The sequence below is a fragment of the Malaya genurostris genome, chromosome 2 (assembly GCF_030247185.1).
Source record: "Malaya genurostris strain Urasoe2022 chromosome 2, Malgen_1.1, whole genome shotgun sequence".
In the NCBI taxonomy this organism is placed as follows: Eukaryota; Metazoa; Arthropoda; class Insecta; order Diptera; family Culicidae; genus Malaya; species Malaya genurostris.
Genome location: NC_080571.1, coordinates 51,547,731 through 51,550,566, shown reverse-complemented (window position 1 = coordinate 51,550,566; position 2,836 = coordinate 51,547,731). Strand labels below are relative to the sequence as shown.

Genomic DNA, 2,836 nt, shown 5'->3' with positions numbered 1-2,836 from the left:
GGACGATCTAGTCAACGAAAAGGTTCCCCGCTGGGTCGCATTCAGCAAAGATTGTCGTTCCATTGAACTTCACGGATTTTGCGACGCCTCCACAAAGGCTTATGGAGCATGTTTATATTTGCGATGTGAGCAGATTGACGGAAGTTTCTCATCACATTTGCTAGTGGCAAAATCTAGAGTTGCCCCAATGGAGGACCTGGGAAAACGGAAAAGAAAACAGCCAATTCCTCGGTTGGAATTATCATCTGCCTTGTTACTCGCTCATCTCTACGAAAAGTCTTCTACTAGTCTGAAAATAATTGCACGTCCGTACTTTTGGACTGATTCAATGATAGTTCGATATTGGTTGTCTTCTAGTCCGTCACGGTGGCAGCAGTTTGTTGCAAACAGAGTGTCTGAAATACAACACGCAACTCGAGATGGTGTATGGAATCATGTGCCTGGTACGGAGAATCCAGCCGATATGTTATCGCGAGGTGTAACTGCAGATCAGATAAGCGGAAATTACCTCTGGTGGTACGGACCGTTGTGGTTACGCAAGGATGAAACCAGCTGGCCAGGTGTGGTAAATGTGACAGAAAATTAAATCGATCCTTCGGAGTTGGAACAAAACGTGAGCGTTTCCATGACAATCAATATTGTTTCACCAAGTGAAATATTCGGTCTTAAATCATCGTTGTCAAGTCTTATAAGAATCACAGCTTGGTTACTCCGATTCAAACATAACGCACAGGAATCTGACCACAACAAACGTCGTTATGGGATTATAACACGTGCTGAACTAGACACGGCTCTTCTCCATCTAGTAAGGCTCGCACAGCGAGAACGTTTTCATTGAGAAATTAAAGATTTGCAAAGAAACGATCAAGTGAGTTCGTCATCTCGCATAAACTCTCTTCACCCAAGGCTACAGGATGGTGTTCTTCACGTGGGTGGCAGACTAGAGAATGCTAATATTTCAATCGGACGAAAACATCCGATTAAACTCGATAAAGATCATCCACTCACAATGCTAGTAATGCTGCACTATCATCACAAGTTACTGCATGCAGGCCAACAACTACTAATTGCTAGAGTTCGTGATCAATTTTGGCCACTTAGCATTCGTAGTCCTGCAAGGCAGACTGTACACCGTTGTGTAATTTGTTTTCGAAATAAACCGACGGTTCACGATCAACTGATGGCGGACCTACCTTCAGAGCGTGTGACTCCAGCTCCCCCCTTTGCTCGTGTCGGTGTTGATTTTTGTGATCCGTTTCTGATCAAATATCCTAATCGACAACGGGTTCCTGTGAAATATTATGCTGCAATATTCGTCTGCTTGGTAAAGAAAGCAGTGCATATCGAAATGGTAGTCGATTTAACAACATCTGCGTTCTTGGCCTCTCTTAAGACGCGGCATACCCGAAATCGTAATGTGTGACAATGGCAGCAATTTTGTTGGTGCCAAACGAGAACTCGACGAGCTTCGCAGAACCTTTTTATCGCAGCAATCTCAGCAATCAATCTTATCTGAAGCAGCGGATTCCGGTCTGGAATTCCGTTTTATACCACCAAGAACTCCGAACTTTGGTGGTCTGTGGGAGGCTGATGTAAAATCAATGAAGCAGCACCTGCGAAGAGTCATTGGTTTGAAAATCCTAACCCCGGATGAGTTGCAGACAGTCCTGGCGCAGATTGAGTCCTGTTTAAACTCGAGACCACTTACGCCGTTGAGTAACGATCCATCAGACTTTGAAGCGTTGACGCCCGGGCATTTCTTGATACAACGCCCGCTAACCGCTATACCAGAGCCAGCCCTCCGCGAAGTTCCGGAACCCCGATTATCACGATGGCAACGAGTACAGGAATGTCTACAGCATATCTGGGATAAATGGTCTACACAATAATTATCAAATCTGCACAGTAGAACTAAATGGACAAGACAACGAGAAAATCTTTTCGTTGGAACGATGGTTTTAGTTAAGGACGAAAACCTTTCTCCACTCAAATGGGCTCTCGGACGTGTAACAAGTATCACTCGTGGAAACGATGGAAACATCAGGGTTGTTACTGTCAAAACAAAGTATGGTAGCTTTTCCCGAGGCATCTATAAGATTTGTCCTCTGCCCATTTGCGATAATGATAACATATCTGTACGAGGGGAAAATTGAGTTTCCTCCAACAAAGGCGCAGTGTCGCCTGCGGGAGTCAACTGGCTCCCGCGGAACAGTTAAGTGTTTGTGTTTTAATTAACTGCAAAAAACTTATGGAATGTTTGTCTCCTATAGTGCTTATCCACCCTTGCGGGATCGCTGATCCCTTGGAACTGTCGTACCATTGCTGCTCATCATTCGTCAAGCTTCTCACTCAAATCAGCAACTATCATCCCATCCAATTAATATTCGGAGAGGATTCGTAGTCATGATCTTACGGTAGATCAACTCGTCACATCGTGGATACTACTTCACAAGGCTCCATGTGTCATCAATGTGTAGTCAACGTCAGCGGCGCGAAGGCGCGCAAGCCTCCGCTTCAGGGAAGTCGTTAGAAAATTGGTTAATATTGGTAAAAAATCGTCTCTCATCTGTTTCAGTTAGTCATCACGTCACAGCGGCTAGAATCGTCGTTCTTCAGCTTCAAAATATTGGAGTGGACCATCCATCCATCGGTACGGTACATCGGAGTGCACCCGCATCCATCGGGACAATACCAGTTCAATCGATCACCGTGTAAATAAATCATCTGGATCGTCAGCAATGCAACAGTAACAGAAGGATTCCATCCCTTGCCACAGAATCAAATTCATCTGAATGAAACATTGTATATATGTAAAGTTAGTTTTTAGTGGTGTTAG

General features: G+C 44.5%; 1 protein-coding gene across 1 annotated transcript; it reads left to right on the top strand.

Moving 5' to 3' along the window:
* The first annotated feature begins 1,415 nt into the window (after nucleotides 1-1,415).
* LOC131428625 (uncharacterized) lies at nucleotides 1,416-1,889 on the top strand. Its single transcript, XM_058592671.1, has one exon. It carries the CDS (start codon nucleotides 1,416-1,418, stop codon nucleotides 1,887-1,889), a length of 474 nt encoding a protein of 157 aa, XP_058448654.1.
* The last annotated feature ends 947 nt before the right edge of the window (nucleotides 1,890-2,836 follow it).